The sequence below is a fragment of the Asparagus officinalis genome, chromosome 3 (genome assembly GCF_001876935.1).
Source record: "Asparagus officinalis chromosome 3, Aspof.V1, whole genome shotgun sequence".
NCBI lineage: Eukaryota > Viridiplantae > Streptophyta > Magnoliopsida > Asparagales > Asparagaceae > Asparagus > Asparagus officinalis.
In genome coordinates, this window is record NC_033796.1 from 1,888,210 (window position 1) to 1,911,125 (window position 22,916).

Consider the following 22,916-nt stretch of genomic DNA (forward strand, 5'->3'; position numbering starts at 1 on the left):
CATGGCGAGTAAAATAAAAAACTTAAAATAAAAAGATGACGCGTTTAAATCCAAGATAAACAGCTGTTTCCTCATTATCCTCGATCCTTTGATACAAAACTTGCACCCTCTCTTTCCATTAACAATGCAAAACAGAGCTGCAAAAACAACGTCATGTTGACTTCTAAAGAAAATTAAGTTAGCATTATCGTCTTTGTTCTCTCTTCAGGGACTTTCATCATCGTCTTTGTTCTCTCTTCAGGGACTTTCATCACTATCGTCATAGTCGTTCTAAAAAATACAAAAAAATCTATTAAAAAAAGGTGGAAATCCCAGATATTTTTCTAAGAATAGAGCTACAGGTTGCTCAACAATTTCTAGCTGTTTGCGTGAAAGAAGCTGCTCGAAAGCTACTAGGTTAATCTACCTCTTCATCATCAAAATCGTGTTCGCCATCATCATCTTCATCAGAATCATCCTCATCAGCCTCCTGCGCAACAAACACGAAATTGTATTGGATATTTTAAGGATGTCGACTGAAATATGTAGTCATTTAGACCATACTTTTCATCAAAGACGTCGAAATGATGTTTGGTCATAGTATTAACAGACTTACATTATTGAAGTACTTCAAAGGATTCGGCCATAAGTCTTCCTTAATCATATCAGCCACCTATAACATTGCAGTTAGTTTCATGGTGAATATCTATACTTAACAGTTGGTTTAATGCAAAACTGATTCAAGTAAAATGATAAGATAAAACAAAACTTTATTACCAAATGGAACAATGGGATTACTCCAATAGCTAATTAGTTGTTCATCCTTAAGAAGTAAATATTTGACAACAGTTTCTAAATTTGTGTCATGAATTTTTAAAGAAACTTACGTCATTGTTCATAGCCAAATATAATTTCGTCTATAACAAAAATAGTCATGAAAATAATATTAAGCAGAAGTTGGAAGTTGTTAAATAATAAAACAATTATAATTTGTTTAAGTGGTGTCTTAACTATTTTGTGTTTTATACTATAAATAATTATTTTTACTATTTTATAAATTTCAAATATTTTTTTTGTGGAGTATCCGACTAAGGAGATGAGTAAGGGTAATTTGGTCATAAAATGTCACATAATATGCACATTGCATTTTCTCCATCCAAGTTAGAGTAAGGCATTTTTCGGAAAATTAAATTTTTTATTCGGGGTAGTTTCTTCAGCAGATAGAAGTTTATGGCAATTTTTTAGAAAAAATTGATGGTTCATGGTAGTTTCTTAAATTTTAGTTCTAGAAACTATAGTGTTATTGAAATGTAGTGCACTCACTCATTTACTAGTGTACGGAAAATGTTGAAGAAATTTGTAGATATTTACGAACTATCAACAGAAAAATTAATAAAAGCAGAAATTGCAGTTCGAATAATTATATAAGATGATGAAGTCATTTAACCACTAAAATGATATATAGAACTGAAACCAAAATAAGCGACATCTGCAATTCGAGTTTAACGATAACACCTCATCAGTTGCTATTTCAGACATGTCATTTTCGTGTGTTTCACTAAACCAGCGAAAGAAACTGCACAGACCAAAGAAGAAACAGATAAGGAAAAAAGCTGCTCAAAGAAATTAAGATATGCAAAGTTGAAGACCTGAAGTATTAACACAATGCACATTGCAGGGAATTGTGCTGCGTGACTTCACACTATATAGCACAGAAGATTACATTTACTTTCAAAAATCAGTCACAGTATATATGATCTTTTCATTTTCAAACATACTAGTCTTATATATACTTACAAAATATGATTCATAAAAATGTAGTTCTTAATAGGAAAAATTGTGATCGCACTGAAGTAAAATATTTTCCTAATGATCAGGCTACTAAAAAGATCTCCAAATCAACTAAAATTCTAAAATAACTAAATTCTAATACTTACACAAGTCTAAAATATAACTTGCTTTTTATAGATACAGCTACAAGAAGATTTCGATGAAAAATCTAAATTCTAATACTAACACAAGTCTTCCCAAAGCAACAAATTTCACATTTTGTTGCTGCTTGAACAAACACAGCTCTTGGCTTCAATGAGGAAACATAACTTGTCAGGAGCCGAAAAGGAAAACATGCAAACAAATTCCTATTACCTGGTCTTAGGTGACTAGAACTTTCTGAGCATCTGAAAAAAGTAACTCAGGAAAATACAGAGCAAATTGAGTTAGTAACTTTTCCTTGTAAATCTATGGTTACTTGTAAACTCTAAGTTGAATCCAATTTATAGTCATATATATGATTGAGGTACAAAGCATACACAAGAAAAATCATTAGACCAGTTTTCCACACATTTGGAACTATGGATGCACAAGCAACAAATGAAAGGTAGTCTTGCAATTTCATTATATCTAACCGCACTTATGATTCCATGAAAAATAACAGAGCATATTTATTCACTAAATGCTATTCACTGTTTCAGCTGGCAGAAACTTCAATCCTACTGAGAATACCCATTGCCAGATGATCAGTCAATGATAAAAACAAGAGCAAAATCAATAGCATTGGTTGTGTCCTGAATAATGGAATACAGAAGACCACTAAACTACGTTAAATAATGTCTTGGTTCCAGTTTTTCACTTGTTCTTTCTTCTGTGACTTGTTGCCGTCTGCATGCGTGTATGCAAATGTGTGTTTGTCATACGTCCTTTTTCTTTTTGGGTGGTGGCGGCTGTGTTTGACATGTATGAAATGATAGCCTTAACACTATTAACTATTTCATTGTAGAACTACTAACAGCTATAACTAATACCTAAACTGTTGAAGGAAGCCAACAATTACCTTGTCCCAGCATACGGTCGCTTTTTCCCTTTCTTCTTCTGTTCAATGCCATTGGCAATATTCTTCATGTATCACATCGAAGAAGTATTAGATGAAAACTTAATTAGAGAGAGATACGTGATATAAAAGTTATAGCACTTACCTTACCCTCCTTCCACTTGATAGATGTGCCGGTTATATTCACTGCTCCTTCATCGGAGAAGGAGAATGCCTTTGTGAGTTTTGTATCTTCAAAATATGGATTAGGAGAGAAGGTCTGAACAATAAAGCACAACAACCAACTAGTCAGCCTAAAATGTAATTCCCTTATATATTACTTTCCTCTAATCAAATGTCAGTTCACTGACTAGAAATATCAACTCACGAATGTGATGGAGTAGCCTGACTTCACATCTTTAAAATCTTCCACATCTAGTGAAACAAAGTACTTGAAAATCTACATAAAAGCGAAAAAAATTCAAGGCAACAAGGTAAATACAGAACAAACGACAGCAAGGTTTGCATGCTGAGAGACTTTCAATCTTGAAGATTTACCTCTTGGTCTTCATCGGACAAAAGATCTCCCAGTGCAAGATGACTCAGAAACTACAATTTTTTGACACCAGAGAAGAAATAACCGTAAGTGACCATATAAAAAACTAACAAGGCCACCCTGAGGCCTACCTCAGGTGAAAAGATTTAGGAGGTAGGGTGTCAGAAATCCTATGTTCAGCTCCAGGATGTAGCCTTTGTTTAATAAAAAAAGGTGTTAAAAAAAGGATATATATTACATGACACCAAAATGTTAAGTAAATGTCTAAAGATATATAATATACAAACCGCAGATAACCAAAATTCAGATATTGATTCAATGATCTGGTTTCTTCTAAGATAGACGGGTCTGCGGATCTCATTATATTTCTGTTCGACCTCCGAAACTTTGTGACTTGCTTCCTCATTAACCTGTTGTAAGCATGTGAACCGTGACAATCGTTAATAGTGCTTACTACTTGGAAGAAAAGGTTGCATTATATCCAATAAGAGATTGCAATGTGAGCTACTAAGTTTCATAGACACAGATATGGTACAGAAACAAGGAAAGATACAGATATGTGGCTGTGCAAAATCTTAAAAAACTAAGATATGGGCATGCATGGACAACACAAACAACAATAACGACAACAAAGCCTTTATCCAAAACTTTTGGGGTCGGCTATATGAATCATATTTTTAAATTGAATCTATTATGGGCCATCACCTCCTTAAATTAATTATTATCATATCCTTTTAATTGCTTCTGACCTAGTTCTTTTAGGTCTCTCTAGTCTTCTTACGTTTTAAGTATAATCTTATCAGTTAGGAGCTGGTTGTATTGTACATGATTAAACCATCTCAATGGATTCTCTTTTATTTTATTCTCAAAAGAAAAAGAAATCCAAAGTGAGAACGGGGATAAAGAAGGATAGGAAGGATGAGGATGCAGGTAGAGACTGAGTCGGGATAAATTGATTGCACATTGAGGTACAATCTTCAATAGAACATGTGCTAGTGGCTTGGACCAGAAATCTATTAGGATACAAAGATAGTAAAAAGATGATGCTAATTCATGTTATTCTTCTTGGAATTATCTTTCTCAATATTCCCCTGAACCCTTCTCATCTTTTTAAACTCGAGCCTAAATAAGGACATGAGCATCCATGTTCTATGCATGTTTGAAATGCATCAAAGCAGTGTCCTACCAATAAAAAAAGCTTACGGGGTGCTCAAGTCAAGCGTCTTGAGCCTCAGGTATATGACCTGGGTGCTCCCAGCACTATGGCATTTTCAGCACTATGGCATTTCAGCTGTCTGGAACTTCTGCAAAGCTTCATATCCTGCGCTAGTGACTATTAGCTATCAGGCTGTCAAACATCCAAATATTCCCAACCTATTTTTTTTGGAGTCAGATACTTCCAAAAGTCAGCAACTGACCTCTCTCAAGTGAAAAATCTGACAATATACTTCCACAATAAAGAGGGAAGAAACCAAAGAGACATATGATTGGGTTTGTCTTACGTGGAAGTCACAACGAGTGAGATGGGGAGAGATGACCTACCCTCCCTAAAGAATCCTTGATAGATATCTATTAGTACTTTGAACGTGAAGGGGGACATTAATTATTTAATCGCTAGTTATCAAATTTTAACTATCTAATAAGTTTCCCCCCTGTTTATGCCAATCTGCGTGCACTCAATTTTCAAGTATCTAATGATATTTTCATGCCTATTTTCTTTGTTGCATATATATGAATAAACCAACATGGGCAGGACACACCAAACAGGCGACAAAATGTAAAGAATACAACTTCATGATGGAAAGTCCGTGCTGAATAGATGCCATGTATTTACAAGAGCTCCAATTGATATTGTTAAGAGGAAGGAAAGAGAGAAAGTAGTCAAGAGCAGACAAATTTCCACTGAGGATGGAAAGATGAATTTCCACAAAAATGATGATAATCATTTCTTAGGGACAATGATGGTGATGGATCTATCATGGACAATTGTTGATGTAGATTTACACATTTTATTCTTTTTTTGAGCAAATCTCATTTCATTCTTTTTGAAAGGGATAATGGACATTTTGGAAGATATCATTCATAACTAATTTTATTTAAGTTTGATATGGTTGTATTATTTCGGTTCATTTTAATTTATAGCCTTCTAACATTGGAGATGGCTTTTGGTTACATATACGTGTACTTTTTCTTTTTCTCAAAAGACTTTTAGCATTTCTCCTGTTCTTTTGTTATATCAGTCCAAGATTTAAGTTCCGATATTGTTGTGATATATGTTTGCAACCTAAGTACTTCTCTATTACACACATTCTCGTGATAGATATGTGTGTAAATTTGATTACTTGAGTATGACCAAAACATGGTTAGTTCAGTGAATATATGATTCAGTACCAAACATGGTAAACTGGAAATGATAAACATTAGATATCCCGAGTTATGACATACCAAAACCAAAACAAATCAATAAAGTATGGATGATCGGTGATCCTATTTATCCAGTACCTTAAATTTGATTCATTGATAAATCAGAACAGATGCATGACTGACCCACTTGTTTTATGATCTCTGGCTTTGGAAGCATTACTCAACTATGAACCTGAACATGCTTAAGTTATGCATGGACTGGGTGTATAAATGACATCCAATTCTGTTATACCACCATCATTTTTCTGCTTGATAGCAGGTTCATAAGGAATATTTTAAGGTAAGGCGAAACTTGGGTTTTGATAATTCTCCAATTAACAAAAGATATGACAGCTGTAAAAGGTAATAAATAATTTGCTAAAAATGTGGCTGTCAAATAAAGGAGAGAGAGAGAGAGAGAGAGAGAGAGAGAGAGAGAGAGAGAGAGAGAGAGAGGGATATATATATATATATAGCAACAGAAGAGAGAGAGAGAGAGAGAGAGAGAGAGAGAGAGAGAGAGAGAGAGAGGGATTTCTACTAATGTATAGCAACAGAACACTCATCATACCTACCATCTATTTATTATACCACATTAAACACTTTCAGAAAAGCTTACACTATTAAGCTTCTACCCTAAAAAAAGGTCTGTAGGCCTTTTTCATTTGCAAAAACAATTACTGACTTATTTTGCAGGAAATTAACAAAGGAGTTCAATTGGGTTCCTAAATACCATAATCCCTATAAATAATCGGATCAACAAGCAATAAAGAATAACAAATAAACGTTCATAACTAATGGAAAGGATTATTTGGTAGATTAAAGGATGAAGGTATTTTAAAGTAAGCAATATAGGCACACAAGCTTCGCAACATCCAACATGGACGCAAGCTTCACAATGACACTTAAAATGAGTGCAATACCAGCTGCAGTAGTTGGGTGGAGACTTTGGAAATTCGACCCATCAGGAAGCAAGTACACTGACCAAACACCTGTTTCACTCAAATTATGCCATTACAGCTCGTATTTAACCAAACAAGTCGGTGCTTCAGAATGATGGTATTAGAATCTGCATGCATCCATAAATGCATGGCAACTCCAAATCATCCCATATGCCCTGCAGAGGATAGAAAATTGCAGAGGATAGAAAATTGCAGAGGATAGAAAATTAAGTCCTTTTTCTGAGGGAATCTAAATCATCAGTTTCCGTCCTTGCCACAGGTGCCGTACACAGATAAATCTCAGTGAAAAAATATCACCTTTTTCGCTTTCTCAGAAAAGCAAACAACTTCCTCATCTAATGGCTTTGACATTTTACAAATTACAATGCATGGTTGCAGTAGTGGCAATTTGTTATATCAAGTATATTTAGCATGCCACTTATGAACACTGTCCTACCAATACATTCCTTGTTACTGTAAAATAATAGTTTCTAAGGTGACACCTTTGATTCCCACCTAAGGATGCGGTCTAAAATCACATCATTCCCTTTTTTTTTACGATCTGCTCTGTTGAATTTGATCTACACATTCTTAAACCCAAACACACCAATTTTGGAGTGAACCTATCATGTTTTGACCCTTCATCCACTCACCGTAATTTTAACGGTTTCTAATGAATAGAACTTTTTGCACGGCTCAACGAATGGTCAAAACACAACGGGTTCACCCCAAAATTGATGTGTTTGGGTTTAAGAACGTGTAGATCAAGTTTAACGGAGTGGATCGCAAAAAAAATTAGGGAATGATATGATTTTAGGTTGCGTCCTTAGGTGGGAATCTAATGTGTCACCTTAGCGAAACATACTTAATAATAATATAGATTTAATATATATTATATATTATATAATATAATTAATATATATACAAGAAAATGGGAAGAGCTGACAGCTCTTCTCCCCGTGAGCTGCTAGGTCCATGACATGTGGGTCTCCTACTAGTCACATCGGTGTGGGGGCTCACATGTCATACACCTGACAGCTCATGGGGGGAAGAGCTGCCAGATCTCTTCAGCATCCTCATATATATATATATATATATATATATATTATATATATATTATATATATATATTATAATATATAGGGAGAAGTGTTTCTAAGGTGACGTCTTAGGAAATTATTTAAGGATGCGGTCTAAAATCACATGATTGAGCTACATTGTGGATGATCGTTCCGTTGAACTTGATCACATATTCTAAAACCCCAACACACCAGTTTGGGATGAAACCGTCGCCGTTTGACCTTTCATCACTCGTATCAATTTTAACGGTTTCGAATGAATAGAACTTTTCACATAGCTCGACGGCAGGTCAAACGACGATGAGTTGTGTGTTGGGGTTTAGAATATATAAATCAAGTTCAAAGGAAGCGGATCAACACAATATAAGTCAATCATGTGATTTTAGATCGCGCCCATAGATGATTATCTAAGGCGTCACCTTAGGAACATTTTCCAATATATATATTATATATTATATATATATATATATATATATATAATATATATATTTATATATATTTATATATAATATTATATGAGATTAATGAGTTGTCCTAATGCCAGGAGGCGGGATTTTCCTCCTTGACACCTACGTGGCACATGCCTCACCAACTCACACTCTCTCTCCTACTTTATGAGGATGGTGAAGATTGTGCCACGTAGGCGTCAAGGAGGGAAATCCCTTCCTTGACAAGGATACCCATTAATCTCTTTCTATATATATAAAAAACATTATCTAAAAGCTAGATGGGGTTTTTATTTTTTTCCGGTTTTGCCATCCATTTTACAAGTTATCTTCAATTTTAACATCTTCAATTTGTTTTGGGCCCAAGGGCATTGCAGGTAGTACAAGCCAAATTTCATCATTTACTGTTTATGGATTTATTTCCCCTTTTGCCCATTTGGTTGTTTTTTCCTCTCTAATTGTATATTCATATATTTAGTAATGATGCTCCCAAATAATCCCTCCCTCACCAAAGGCCCTGCCGGCCTGGCGTTCGCATCCCTCCCATCCTCGTTGAGACGAAAATCTAAGAGACGATGGAAGGTGTTGGGTGGATGTGATTAGAAGCATGGTGGAGATTTGTTTGGGAGATATAAAGAGGAGGTAAGAGGATCTGTGTTCTCTCCTAAAAATTGATCACTTTCTCAAAAGCCTAAAGCCTTCAAAGATTATCATCACCATCAGAAGATCTGTGGTTGTATATCATCAGTCTCACAGGTAACCTTATATTTATTAAATTCTTAGAATCTTGCAATTTTTTTCTTTACAATCAAAGGAAATTATACCTAAAGGAGATTGGTAATCGTCTCGACAGTGGCAATTTTGTTAATCCCAATCTCATAGTCCATCCTCAAGCAAACTACCCATCCTCAATCTCTCAGCCAGCGACGGAGTTATTTGGCGTCGCTTCGCCGGCGACGAAGGAGGAAGGTAAGAACGATCTCGCGGCGAAGCACTGGACGGCGCCGGCTGTCACCGTCGAGGCTCAGAATCTTCCCTGTCCGCGTTGCTCGAGAGAGAGGGTTTTTTTTGTCAGTTAAGTAAAGGATCCTTACTAATTAGAGGTCGTCGTGGTCGATGAGAACGAGGAGTTGGGTCTGGGTTTGGAGTTTGGGGACTGACTTAAAGAAGTAGTTTTGATTTTTCCACAAATTTTTTTGGGAAGTTTCATAAAACCCTGCTCTCACCCATTTTTAAATAACCCCTGAACTTCAATATATATCATTATAGCATCAATGCTCTATCTCTCTTCTCTAAAGCAAAACAAATGATCAGGCCCACACGTTAAGATTGTTGGACTCATATTTTATTAGTTTTTTAATTTTTTCCTACAGATAATAGTGGACTTTGAGCCATCTTAATGATTTTGTAGGTTCAAATTATATCTCTGATTAGTCGTGCATGATAATTTGATTTTTCTTAAAAAATTAGTTCAACCAGAGGAAAATATTGCTTATGAAGATGACGATATTTGTGTTTTTTAAAATTTAATAATAACTTTTGCTAATATTTGATGTAAAAGATACTTACCAATTTTATATACAAAACAAATGGTTTGACTGGTCTCATATTGTAAATATTTCCATATCTAGCATCCACCTTAGATATAGAAAAAATGTACACGTAACAAAATCCAAATAGTGTTCAAGTTCTCGACGTTAGCCTTGCCGAAATTGACTTTGAAGAGTATATATGTAGAATACCAAGGCACAATAACATTATGTATCTCTAGAAAAAAGAATATTATTTCTAATTATAATATGATGACAAATTATTGCAAAAAAAGCCTAAAGCTTGTTTTGCTACCTTCTATTTATTTGTATTTTTTTCTTTTAGTTGTTTGGTAGTAATATCTTTATTTATTTGGTTTGCATGCTAATTTGTGTCAAGTTATCCAGCTTGTTTATTAAACTCCATTCTATGATTGTAGGCCCACCTTTGGAAAAAGTTTGTATTCGTTTTAGTAGATAGTGTTATCCACATATTCCGTTTAGTGTTAATTCAATTAATTTTTCTAAACTTCTTAGATGATTACAACATACGCTCATGTATGCTACATTGTCTTACACTCATGTATGCTACACTCTTTTATTTTTATATAGTTATATAAATGAAAATCATTAGCATCTACATATGATTTTCTTATGTATATTGTGAAAATTGAGTTCAATACATATTTATTTTCCTTATAGCATGCTTTACATATTCTTTGATCACCAATTTAATCTATTGTTAAGTTTATGCGATTAATATTTTGAACAGAGTAGTTACATCCTTGGGATTTTTTTGTCATCTTATGTCGTACAATAGCAGGTGTTAAAGAAAAACTATTGTGATGGCCTTTCTAAGTGTGAAATGCCACTTAAATTTTGCTCTCAATTTGAAGTTTAACATGGCTATTTAACGCAATAAATTCTCATGTATAAGGTGTCAATTTTATAGTATAAGCTATATCCCGAAGAATGATCTTTGGTGTAGGATATTTATTTCTTATGTATATCGTTTTTCCTTCAAAAACTTAGGCTGTTATTAATGTCTTTATATTAATCAATATTAAACTTTGGTATAGGATATTTAGATTTTAAAGTATAATTTGTAGAATTTGAATTTCTTTTCTTAATAGAATATTTAATTAAAAATTAATGAATATTATTTTCCACTTAATTTAGCCAAATATTTTATTTTCAAACATACTCAAATTTATGAAATATAGCGATTGATTATGTAATAAGCTAATTCTAAGTGATTTAGAGGAGATGGAGGCTGTCGTTATTATAGTGTAACAAGAGAAGGTGATTATATTGGAGTTGGTTTTCATAAGGATTAAAGAATCATTTCTAAATTTGTGTTTGCAGAATGGTGTGATATTGGGGGAGGAAATAGGGGTTGCAATGTTGGTTTGGAGGAGATGATCTGGAGCAGGTATTTAAGCATTTGATGTGCAATGGAATTTTTAATTAAGTATAGTGAAATTTTTAGATAAGGATTGAGATACTTTATAGTTGATTATATCATGTATGCATTACATACTAGGTGATGATACAGTAGGGGATTGTTGATTTGATCTTTTTGTATATGCCATTACCCTTTGGGTTTCACTATAGCTTATCTTAATAATTAAACAATCTATTTGGGTCTAAATCTTATGTTCAATATCCATTTAAGATTATTGCATCTCCATATTTACCTATATTCTTATCAGAAATAATAAGCCTTTGATTTATTTATTTTTTTACATTTCTTTCCTTTGTCCCCAAACTATATTTTAGTCATTTTTTATTTTATTTTCCATTTTCTAGCTTTCTATTGAAATCCTGGATACTTGGTTTTTTACTATATGATGTAGAGAATTTCACGTGTTTTGAGAATATCAACTTAAATCATCAAATTATGCTAACTAAAATTTTAAAGTAATAAAAAAGATACAAGAAACATGTATTTAAATCATCAAATTAAGTGATTAACAATTATGAGCATATGTTTATAAATTGTCACATAAAAGACTAAGAAATATAATTAACAAACATGACTGTTCATAATTTTCTAGTTAGTATTCTTAATTGATATTTGCTACTTAGCATGAAAAGATGAAGAATGAATGTAACAATTACATATTTACATGTTTATAATTTGCTAGTTAGCATGCTAATTAGAGAATGAAGTTATAATTAACAAACAAGTATACTAAATTACTAATTATTGTTTCTTTTTTATAGGTTAAACATGAAAAGATAAAAATAGATTAGCAACTAGTAAGAAAGAGTATATTACATGATATAAATATGTAATTATGTAAATTATTTTAAAAAAATAGAAGAAAGAGTATGTTACATAACGCAGGTATGAGGCGCGCGCGAGGCGCGAGCGAGGCGCAAGCGAGGCGCGCGCCTCGCTGCGTGCAGCGCCCTGCCTCGCTTGCGGGGCGCATTTCCCCCAGGCCGAAGCGCCCCGCGCCCGGGGCGCGCGCCTCAATAAGCCTGATGTGACATATTATGATAGCAACAATAATGACAATTACTAACTTATATCTATGACGTACTGATTAGTGGTTCCATTAATAGGAATGGGGGATTCAGAGACTGAGACGGGCACTCAGATTGAGGGTGTGGAATCAAGCAAAGATTCATGGAAAAGTGACTCTGAGGATATGGACTATAGCGATGATTCATGGAAGCCCAATTCTGATTATGAAGCATACTCTTCAGATGAGACTAACCCCGATGTGATATTGGCCGACCGTGAAAATTTGGAGTACTCAGACATAGAAATGAATGTATCTTCAGTGGATGAAAATAATAAAAATTGCTTTGCTTATAATTTAGACGAATATGATGACTTGGATGATTGGTGCACATATGACTTTGATCCCAATCTAGGAAGTGTTGGAATTTCTGGAGGTGGATTGTGTGCCAATATGACTTCGGATGATGCTAAAAAGATGAAGAACATGAAACTTGAGGAGGACAATACAGAAGAATCTGAGCCAATAGAGATAAAGCAGTCAGACACCAGTGAATCACGTACCTCATCTAAATGATCAAGCCCATGTAGGATAATATAGCTATGTGTTTATTTTGGATTTTTTGGTGTACATGAGTAGCCAAACTAAGTGAGTATGGCCATGTGGGATAATATAGCTGTGTTTATTTTGGCTTTTTGGGTGTACATGAGTAGCCAAACTAAGTGACTATGACCATGTAGGATAACATAGTTATGTGTTTATTTTGGCTTTTTCGATGTACAAAGTAGAAATATATCTTTTGAGGAACACGGTGTGAGATATCTTTAAGCTATGTATGAATCAATTCGTAAATCAATGAAGTATCTGTGAAATCATGTTGTCCGGTTTGGTTATTATTCTTTTTATTTATACATTGACAATGTTTTGCTTAAAATAAGGATGAAAAATCATAAATAAGATTAAAAAGATATATGGTGTATCACCTATCATGTTGTTATTAATTTACCCTTGGCACTACCACATGTACTACAAATATTGTTATATACTTTGACTTGTAGGCTGTCTAAAAATCACAATAGATAGCTTATCCTCCATCAAACACCGATGATGGAAGTTACAATATGACGACTTCCAGAAGACTATAATTTGAAGACTTTCACGTAGATCGCTGAAGGTTACAATCTGACGACCTTCACGACAACTGATGAGAGCTCTAGTTCAACAGCATTCACAATCAACATCGGGAGTTACAATCTGACGACTCTCATATTCTCAAGGAGTCAAGACGAAGATTGCAAGATAATAATCTTTGCAACGCTATGACAAAAGAGATTACTTTGTGATAATCTCTTCAAGACAAGACGCGGAGGTCCTCCCCGTGTGCCAACATCAAAACGTCAGGGTCGAACCCGCGTTACAACATCAAAACGTCAGGGTCGAACCCGCGTTGCAACATCAAAACGCCAGGGTCGAACCCGCGTTACAACATCAAAACGCCAGGGTCGAACCCGCATTACAACATCAAAACGTCAGGGTCGAACCCGCGTTACAACATCAAAACGCTGGAGTCGGACCCGCGTTACAACAAGCGAAACGTGAGCGACCCTCGCGTTCGTAGGGGTCCAACCAACACCGACCCCCGCGTTTCTAAGCTACAACAAACCAAAACGCGAGCGACCCTCGCATTCGTCAATGTTCAGCCAACACCCAACTTCGCGTTTCAATTCTAAGAGGCGAAGTTGGGTTCTGAACGTCAGATTGGGCGTTTTGACTTGTTCAAACACAAGCCGAACGGCCTCAAAACCGTTATCCCACGTTCTGAGGGATTTTCGCCCACTTAGGAGCGGATTTAGAGGGCAGTTACAACCTCTTATCCCCCTATAAAAGCGAGTAAACTCAACTAAGTTAAGGGTTCGATTTTTATTGGCTTGAATCGACCATTAAAGGCTGGCTTTTTGGAGCTGAGAATTGGTAGCAACAGAGGAGATCCTTGGGCGAGCTTTTGAGGGGATCGTCATCATCCTCTAACGAAGATTATCTTCAACTTCGACAACAGAGAGCTTTGATCCTTGGCTTATCAACCGAACTTTCGGTTCAAATCAACTCTTTTACAGAGTTCTTCTAAACTCGTTCAGAGTTCTCAAACTTGCCACGCAAGTTCTCCACAACGTCAAATCGTGAGGAGAAGACATCGTTCCAGTGAATCAAGACGTGCGGATCGTCAACGGAGAGCAAACTCGACGCGAGCATTCGAGGGAGGCACTCCATCGCCACCGTGAAGAACCCAGTTTTAAACAAATGAGAGAATCAAATTCGTTCTCTTCTCTTTTGTAATCAAATTGTAATCAGAATCGAAGGAATACAAATCAATTTTCTTTGTTCTTTTCTTTGCAATTTTTCCTACAAACAAAAGATGGCGACTCTGCTGGGGAAGAGCTTCTCTGACGAAGAAGTGGTGGTGCAATCCGATGTTCATCTCACTGGAACAACCGTCGAAACTCTCATGGTAGAGTTTGATCAAGCCAAGTTCGAGGAGACCCTCTCTTTTGGATCCCTTAGCCCCAAGGCCAAGCGTGGTGTCCGCAAGATCTCAAAGGAGGTCAAATCTGTTGTTGAAACGTCAAAGAAAGTCCTCTCCTTTGGCCAAAATTCGTCGAACAGCCCCTCCGCTCCAGGAGCGGGCTCGGCCTCTGCTGAACTTGCACAGCGAGTTGAATATCCCACCTCCGCGTCAGCACGACGTGCTACAGGCCATAAACGGCCTATAGAGGAGACCAGCTCCATAAACGTCAACGACGTTGCTGCTAAAGCCTTGAAACAGGCCAAGAAGAACGCTGCTCGTCGAAGAAGGTCTCACCGACGAGCACAACTTCGGGAAAATCGATCCTCTAACCAACGCGAGATTCGCGTTCGTGAGCCTGAACGCGACCCTGAGCTCCGCGTTTATGAGCCCAAACATGAGCTTCGCGAGAACCAGACTGAACGCGGCCCTCAATGGCGCGTTTTACAGCCAAAACGCGAACCTCAAGCTTTCGTTGAACGCGAACTTCAACTTCGCGTTTCCCAGTCAAAACACGACCCTCGCGTCGACGTTAAAGAACGCGACCCTTATGTCGCCAAACCAAAATGCGACCCTTGCGTTTCAAGTGCCAAACGCGACCTTCGCGTTTCAAATGCCAAACGCGACCTTCGCGTATCAAATGCCAAACGCGACTCTCGCGTCCCAAGTTCCAAATCCAATACCGCGCCTGGTGTATACCGTGGAGCTTCGGGGCGCTGCCCCGAACCCCGTCGGGGGGTATACCATCCCCCCGGACCCCCTGGCCAGGGGCGCGCCGCCCCCTGGACCCCCGATACTCTGCGTAGTGCGACTAGATTGAGGGTCGGATATAAAAAGTTCATGGATTCAAGGAATCTCAACCACATCCATGTTCACCAAGAGCCAGTCCTGTCCAATCATGGACTGGGGGTTCCAATTCAAACCTCACAATCAGTGAGTAATTCTCCTCGAATCTTTACAACAGATTTGAGAGAGTTCATATCGAGAGCAAGACCGATGCAACAAGTCATTCGTTCATTCCAATGTGAACGACTGATTTCTATGGTCCTCTCGGGATATTAATGCTGCTCATATGCGGCCAAACCATTGGTGTTCGACCAATTAACGGACGTTGCTTTGTCTAACCAACGACGACGTTCGCACAAGAAGAAGTCTCCAAAGACCGAATATCCTGAGGTCACTATCAATGTGATCGGCGGAGGGAAAGCCTTAGGTCCTAATTCCGATGACTCTGAGACAAGTCGTTCGCCGATCGTCAGAGAAATCGCTAACGAGTTTGAAGGAATCTACCAACGCACTCGGACGCGAACAGGAGCCATTCCCTCTATAAACTATCGGATGTTAGCCAAAGGAATTAATCCCGATGATAAACACTCAGCCATTGCAGAGTCTCAATCATCAAGCTCTTTTGTTGAACATGAGAGCTCCGCTTATATGACGGGAAACCATGAAGATCTCGCAAAGAGACTTGATGAGCAAGAGGCCATGCTCAAATCTCAGCAGGAGGCCATCAATGAACTCTTGGCCCTGTTGACTCAACTTGTCGCAGACAAGGTCAAATCTCAGAAGACAGATTCGCCACTCAGGCAAGAATCTTCCCGAAGGGAAAGAACGTCTTCGTCCCGACCTCACATAAGCAAAGGGAAGGAAAAAATGGTTGATGACACGGTTTCTGACCAAGAAGCCCACAACCTGGAATCTTCCTCTGATGAAGGAAGAGAGACGGAGTATGAGCAAAATCCTCAGTCGGCTAAAATCGAGGAATTGGAAGCCCGCCTCAATGTCATTGCTAACAGATGCGAGCTCCAAGATGAGGGAGTTGTCAGGCCCTACCCTGTCGAATGGGACGCAGCCCCTTATCCTCCAAAATTTGAAGTCCCGACGCTACAAACTTTTGACGGCACGGGATCACCGAACCAACATATCTATCATTTCAAGTCACAGACTGGGAATGTGATATCAAACGATGCCATACTGGCTCGATTGTTCATTGGCACCCTTAAGGGAGTTGCCTTTCAGGAAACTTCCTGCGGGATGTATCCAAGAGTGGACAGATCTAGAGAGACTCTTCCTGTCAAGATTCTTTGAAGAGGATACAGAAGTCTCCATCCATATCCTTCTCGCCACTAAGTAGAAGAAGAGGGAGTCCGTCAAAACCTTCATCAAGAGGTTCCGAACCATGGCTCTCCGATGTTCGTCAGGTATGACACAGTCTATCTTAGTAGAGACCTGTCGACACAACCTGCAGACCAACATCCTAGCTCGAATAGGGGTTGCAGAATGCCGTTCCTGGAGACAACTGATCTCTCAAGACAAACAGGCTCAAAAGATTATTGCCAGGATCAAAGCTGAAGAACAAAGTAGGCAGGATCAACCTGAGCAATCAGACCAAGCCCAACCTTCTCCTGAGCAATCGGACCAAGCATAATCTCCTCAGTCAGAAGGGGAAGATACTACGACTACTGAAGCTAATCTTCTTCAGTAGGATGCCGGGTCTCCAATAACTATCACGTTAATAACTACATCTGATAGTCAAGCTCGTTAGATTGTGGCCCACTAGGCGATGCGCCATGTCTACTCCTTTTCCCCCGTACTTGTTCAAGACTGGGGGTTGGTTTATTTATAGTTCATTGGATTATGAATAATAAAGTTTCTGAGTTGTTATGTTTAATAGAATACATCTGTCAACCATAAAATCTAACAAAACTATCACGTTAACGGTTACCTCTGATAGTCCATCAACTTGTCAATCCGCTTCAATAGGATGGCAAGTCCACTAAAACTATCACGTAATCCGCTTCAATAGGATGGCAAGTCCACTAAAACTATCACGTTAATGATCACCTCTGATAGTCTGTTTTCTCCAAATTCCCCCACCAATTCTCTTCAAGTAGGATGGCGGGTCTATCAAAACTATCACGTTAATGATTACCTCTGATAGTCCATTCCCTCCAAATTCTCTTGCCAATCCTCTTCAAGTAGGATGGCGACCTTCACAACAACTAATGAAGGCCCCAATTCAACAGCATTCACAATCAACATCGGGAGTTACAACCTGACGACTCTCATATTTTCAAGGAGCCAAGACGAAGATTACAAGAGGACGATCTGTGCAAAGCTCTAGCAAAAGAGACTACAAATTGACGGTCTCTTCATATTAGAATACAGATATCTCTCAAACCGAAAGGAATTTGGCGAAATGGAGGAAGCGAACCGAAGTCTTCGGCTTGGTTCGGATGGCCCCGTCTCGTCGAGATAGCCGATTTTCATATGTAATTCGTCCAATTCCGACGTACGGTTTGAAAGTTATGACCTGTTCTTCGTAGCAAGTAATGTTCTGAAGACCGTCTGCAAGACTGGACTTCGTCAGAACATTGGACTTAGCCTGAAGCCCGCCAAGCCCGCCTAAGGTTCACCTCTGCATTACAGAGTCAAAGCGCACATGCTCAACTCTGCGCTTTCAACATCAAAACGCAGAGTTAATCGCTAAAATAGCACAACCGTACGTTTTCAGCCGTTAACAGGCTCAACTCTGCGTTTTCAACATCAAAACGCAGAGTTAATCTCTAAAACAGCACAACTGTGCGTTTTCAGCCTTTAAACAGGCACAACTCTGCGTTTTCAGCCTAAAACGCAGAGTTCATCTCTAAAACAGCACAAACTGTGCGTTTTCAGCCTTTAAAAGGCTTAACTCTGCGTTTTCAATTATGGGCTCAACTGTGCGTTTTTAGCCTGAAACAGGCCAACTGTGCGTTTACGGCCCAACTGTGCGTTTACAGCACGAATTGTGCGTTTTCAGCCAACTCTGCGTCTCAGAGTTCATCACGCTGCGCGGCCAGTGCGTTCAGCCACCAGAATAGGCCCAACTCTGCGTTTTTAGTCTAAAAACGCAGAGTTCGGGCCCTGAACGCTATTTTTCAGCGTTTGACTCGTGCAAAGCACGTAATGAACAGTTCCGGGAATGAACAAGTTCCAGGAACTGTTTTTCCCCACGATTTGAGGGATTTTCGCCCCACTTAAGAGCGGATTAAGGGGGTAGTTACCACCCTAAATCCCCTATAAATAGTGGGAAACTCAACTGAGTTCAGATCCTTCTTTTTTAGGCAGCAAAGAAGCGATCTGCGGCTTTTTGGCTCTGGGCTCTAGGATCCTTCTTTTTGGGCAGCAAGGGGGAGATCGACGTTCATCCTCAGCAACGATCGACCACAGGAGCATTCCCTTGGCTTATAACCGACTTTCGGTTCAAATCAACTCTTTTTCAAGAGTTCAAACTCGTTCAGAGTTATCAACTCGATCAGAGTTCAAAACTTGCTCTGCAAGTTATTCTAAAACTCGTCAGAGTAATCAACTCGATCAGAGTTCAAAACTTGCTCTGCAAGTTCTTCTAAAACTCGTTCAGAGTTATCAACTCGTCAAGAGTTATTTCAAAACTTGCCACGCAAGTTCTCCACAGCGTCAAATCGTGAGGAGAAGACATCGTTCCAGTGAATCAAGACGTTCGGATCGTCAACGAGAAGCAAACTCGACGCGAGCATTCGAGGGAGGCATCTCATCATTACCTCTGATAGTCCATTCCCTCCAAATTCTCTTGCCAATTCTCTTCAAGTAGGATGGCGGGTCCACAAAAGACTATCACGTTAATAGTTACCTCTGATAGTCAAACTCATCAGATAATGACCTACCAGGTGATGTGCCTCTATTTCGACTTCGTGGATAGTGCCTCACTAGGCGATGTGTCTTGTCTACCTTTTTTTCTTCCCCTGCTAAGTCTTAATCAAGACTGGGGGTTGGTTACTTGGAATCCATTGGATTAAGAGTAACGAATCTTTCACATCGTCGAGTTAACATTACACTTCTGACGATCATCATCCCCACAGAGTACGCATTCAACTTGCATCACTCCTAATTTGTCACGTTAACAATATACATCTGACACAATCAACTTGAACATAGGATGATATCTCAAATCGCAATCTTCCCCAGCAAGACACTAAGTCTTCAAAATCAAATTCAAATCACAGGTATCAAAACTCATTGTTCCTGATGATAAATTCACCTAGCAAGTCTCCCCAGCGAGATGCTAATTCCCAAAACCTTGTGCAAGTCACAAGTATATCATCCTGTCACGTTAACACTAAACCTCTGACAATCCACTTATTAATCCTCGTCAATAGGATGATAAGTCCCCAAAGTTGCTCCAATCGCAACATCATCCTGTCACGTTAACATCACACCTCTGACACAATCCACTTATCGACTCTCTCTAATAGAGCGATAGGTCCTCAAAGTTGCCCTGATCGCAGCAATCAACTTATCGACTCTCCTCAATTGAGCGATAGGTCCTCAAATTCCAGTAAGTTAACATCATACCTCTGACAACACAAGTCAACTTATCGACTCTTTTCAATTGAGCGATAGGTCCATAAAATAATGTTAGGTTAACATCACACCTCTAACAGTCAAACCCCCCAAATGAACTTGTTAATCATTTTTCAACAAGAATAGCAAGTTTTCATTATAAAATCCCCAGTGGATTAAAGATTTTCTGGAATTATCCTAGTGATAATAAAGAAAATTTCTGAATTTCACTCTTAGTGAAAATTCATGCCAAGTTAATACTACACCTCTGGCGTTTTCAATTTTCTTTCAGTGTTTCAAGTAAAAATATAACACAGGAAGAAATAGTGACAAAGCCTACATATTCAACATCGTAGCGTCAAAATCCATGCCTCACATGTATGGGGAATTTTATCCCGAATCCTAAGTAGGGATAAGTCTACGCCTAACACGCATCGCCGGTTAGTCTTTTACCGTAAAAAGGATAAAAGTCTACGTATTCAACATCGTAGCGGGTCGTTATTAATAACACCAAAATCCATGTCTTACACGCATGGGGAATTTTATCCTGAATCCTAAGTAGGGATAAGTCTACGCCTAACACGTGTCGCCGGTTAGTCTTTTACCGTAAAAAGGACAAAAGTCTATGTATTCAACATCGTAGCGGGTCGTTATTAATAACACCAAAATCCATGTCTTACACGCATGGAGAATTTTATCCCGAATCCTAAGTAGGGATAAGTCTACGCCTAACACGCGTCGCCGGTTAGTTTTTTACCGTAAAAAGGACAAAAGTCTACGTATTCAACATCGTAGCGGGTCGTTATTAATAACACCAAAATCCATGTCTTACACGCATGGGGAACCTTATCCCAAATCCTAAGTAGGGATAAGCCTACGCCTAACACGCGTCGCCGGTTAGTCTTTTTCCGTAAAAAATGATAAAGTCTATGTATTCAAAATCATAGCATCAAGTCTAAGAGGGTTCATTCTCTTAGCACAACGTTACATGTGGAACGGACTTAGATAATCCATATGCTAGCCCGACTCAAACGGTAGTCGGTAAAGGCTTATCAAATCCGTTGATGGCTGAGGGTTTGCCAAAAATCCTATGCATGTTTGTAAATCCATTAGCTTAATGGATGTGAGCCGAGACTTGAAACGAATACGCTGAAGACAAGTCTCAAAGACTTAGTCAAAAATGCACGAAAGCCACTTCCATGTCTCAAAGTCAAAACGCCGAGGTCGGACCCGCGTTGCAAAAATCATGAAACCGAGGTCACACCCGGGTTCTAACTTTAAAAACGCCAAGGTCAGACCCGCGTTACAAAAATCATGACGCCGAGGTCACACCTGGGTTTCAAATCCAAAACGCCGAAGTCAGCCTCGCGTCTCAAATTCAAAACGCAGGGGTCCACCCCCGCATTCCAGAAGCAGGATTATGACGCATACCTTCACAAAGGTCCTACGTGGCAAATCCCTTCAACCAAGATGCCTTCGAAGCGAGTGCAGAGAACGACTCCTTTACGACAAGAAATCAACAGCTCCAGGATCAGAGTGAGATCCAAAGTATTTCGAAAATTCGTCCCAGTCAACCGCGAACTTTCGAAAACTTTGGAGGGGGTTCTGTAGGCTGTCTAAAAATCACAATAGATAGCTTATCCTCCATCAAACACCGATGATGGAAGTTACAATATGACGACTTCCAGAAGGCTATAATTTGAAGACTTTCACGTAGATCGCTGAAGGTTACAATCTGACGACCTTCACGACAACTGATGAGAGCTCTAGTTCAACAGCATTCACAATCAACATCGGGAGTTATAATCTGACGACTCTCATATTCTCAAGGAGTCAAGACGAAGATTGCAAGACAATGATCTTTGCAACGCTATGATAAAAGAGATTACTTTGTGATAATCTCTTCAAGACAAGACGCGGAGGTCCTCCCCGTGTGCCAATATCAAAACGCCAGGGTCGAACCCGCGTGCCAACATCAAAACGCCAGGGTCAAACCCGCGTTACAACATCAAAACGCCAGGGTCGAACCCGCGTTACAACATCAAAACGCTGGAGTCGAACTCGCATTACAACAAGCAAAACGTGAGCGACCCTCGCGTTCGTAGGGGTCCAACCAACACCGACCCCCGCGTTTCTAAGCTACAACAAACCAAAACGCGAGCGACCCTCGCGTTCGTCAATATTCAGCCAACACCCAACTTCGCGTTTCAATTCTAAGAGGCGAAGTTGGGTTCTGAACGTCAGATTGGGTGTTTTGACTTGTTCAAACACAAGCCGAACGGCCTCAAAACCGTTATCCCACATTCTGAGGGATTTTCGCCCACTTAGGAGCGGATTTAGAGGGCAGTTACAACCTCTTATCCCCCTATAAAAGCGAGTAAACTCAACTGAGTTAATGGTTCGATTTTTATTGGCTTGAATCGACCATTGAAGGCTGGCTTTTTGGAGCTGAGAATTGGTAGCAACAGAGGAGATCCTTGGGCGAGCTTTTGAGGGGATCGGCATCATCCTCTAACGAAGATTATCTCAACTTCGACAACAGAGAGCTTTGATCCTTGGCTATCACGCGAAGCTTTCGTTCAAAATCAACTCTTTTTCAAGAGTTCAACTCGATCAGAGTTATCAACTCATGCAAGTGTTTTAAACCTTGCACCGGCAAGTTCTCCACAATGTAAATCGTGAGGAGAAGACATCGTTCCAGGAGTGAAATCAAGACGTGCGGATCGTTAAGCGGAGAGCAAACAATCGACGCGAGCAATTCGAGGGGAGGCACCTCCATCGCCACCTTC

The 22,916-nt window shown here is 38.9% G+C and overlaps 2 protein-coding genes across 3 annotated transcripts; one reads left to right on the forward strand and one right to left on the reverse strand.

Annotated features, from left to right (window-relative positions):
• On the reverse strand, positions 44-7,159 carry LOC109832612 (NAP1-related protein 2-like). 2 transcript variants are annotated; one of them, XM_020399982.1, is made up of 10 exons: positions 6,668-7,155; positions 3,629-3,751; positions 3,344-3,394; positions 3,174-3,245; positions 2,952-3,065; positions 2,810-2,871; positions 1,495-1,555; positions 596-652; positions 407-469; positions 44-270 (listed from the first exon to the last, which is right to left on the reverse strand). In XM_020399982.1, the coding sequence occupies exons 1-10, from the start codon at positions 6,707-6,709 to the stop codon at positions 238-240; spliced, it is 678 nt and encodes a 225-aa protein (XP_020255571.1). In that variant the 5' UTR covers positions 6,710-7,155; the 3' UTR covers positions 44-237. The 2 variants fall into 2 exon arrangements, 1 of the variants encoding a protein (XP_020255571.1); XR_002244805.1 differs by lacking the exon at positions 44-270 and adding an exon at positions 2,125-2,156 and having other exon boundaries at positions 427-469; positions 6,668-7,159.
• On the forward strand, positions 8,362-13,307 carry LOC109832613. Its single transcript, XM_020399983.1, has 2 exons — positions 8,362-8,965; positions 12,310-13,307. The coding sequence occupies exon 2, from the start codon at positions 12,312-12,314 to the stop codon at positions 12,783-12,785; it is 474 nt and encodes a 157-aa protein (XP_020255572.1). The 5' UTR covers positions 8,362-8,965; positions 12,310-12,311; the 3' UTR covers positions 12,786-13,307.

Bases quoted from the DNA above. Each gene is read 5' to 3' on its own strand.
- LOC109832612 (XM_020399982.1), bottom strand. From the start codon at position 6,709: ATGGGTCGAATTTCCAAAGTCTCCACCCAACTACTGCAGCTG. The intron at 1,556-2,809 runs GTAATTGTTGGC...TGGTCTGTGCAG, and splicing joins CGACCGTATGCTGGGACAAG to TTTCTTTCGCTGGTTTAGTG. The intron at 653-1,494 runs GTGTTATCGTTA...GCAATGTTATAG, and splicing joins CTGAAATAGCAACTGATGAG to GTGGCTGATATGATTAAGGA.
- LOC109832613 (XM_020399983.1), top strand. From the start codon at position 12,312: ATGGGGGATTCAGAGACTGAGACGGGCACTCAGATTGAGGGTGTGGAA.